The sequence below is a fragment of the Habropoda laboriosa genome, unplaced genomic scaffold (genome assembly GCF_001263275.1).
Source record: "Habropoda laboriosa isolate 0110345459 unplaced genomic scaffold, ASM126327v1 scaffold3618, whole genome shotgun sequence".
Lineage (NCBI taxonomy): Eukaryota > Metazoa > Arthropoda > Insecta > Hymenoptera > Apidae > Habropoda > Habropoda laboriosa.
The window spans coordinates 1-667 of record NW_017103586.1 but is presented as its reverse complement, the minus strand read 5'-3'; the positions used below and the strand labels follow the sequence as shown (position 1 = coordinate 667).

Sequence of the window (667 nt, the reverse complement as noted above, 5' to 3'; positions counted from 1 at the left end):
CGTCGAAGTCGACGTCGAAGTCGTCGAAGTCCTCGAAGTCGACGAAGTCCTCGAAGTCGACGAGGTCGTCGAAGTCGACGAAGTCGTCGGAGTCGTCGTCGAAGTCGTCGAAGCCGTCGAAGTCGTAGTCGAAGTCGTCGAAGTCGTCGTCGAAGTCGTCGAAGTCGTCGACGACGTCGTCGACTTCGTCGACTTCGAGGACGACGTCGACGACTTCGTCGACTTCGAGGACGACGTCGACGACTTCGTCGACTTCGAGGACGACGTCGACGACTTCGTCGACTTCGAGGACGACGTCGACGACTTCGTCGACTTCGAGGACGACGTCGACGACTTCGTCGACTTCGAGGACGACGTCGACGACTTCGTCGACTTCGAGGACGACGTCGACGACTTCGTCGACTTCGAGGACGACGTCGACGACTTCGTCGACTTCGAGGACGACGTCGACGACTTCGTCGACTTCGAGGACGACGTCGACGACGTCGTCGACGTCGTCCTCGAAGTCGACGAAGTCGTCGAAGTCCTCGAAGTCGTCGTCGAAGTCGTCGAAGTCGTCGACGTCGTCCTCGAAGTCGACGAAGTCGTCGAAGTCGTCGAAGTCGTCGTCGGAGTCGTCGTCGAAGTCGTCGAAGTCGTCGAAGTCGTAGTCGAAGTCGTCGAAGTC

At 59.1% G+C, this 667-nt stretch overlaps 1 protein-coding gene across 1 annotated transcript; it reads right to left on the bottom strand.

Moving 5' to 3' along the window:
• Positions 1–79: 79 nt before the first annotated feature.
• On the bottom strand, positions 80–624 carry LOC108578241 (uncharacterized protein DDB_G0271670-like; the record flags this gene model as incomplete). The annotated part of the gene is made up of 1 exon (XM_017941528.1): positions 80–624. A coding segment is annotated over one exon (545 nt), but the record flags the coding sequence as incomplete, so codon positions are not given.
• Positions 625–667: the final 43 nt, after the last annotated feature.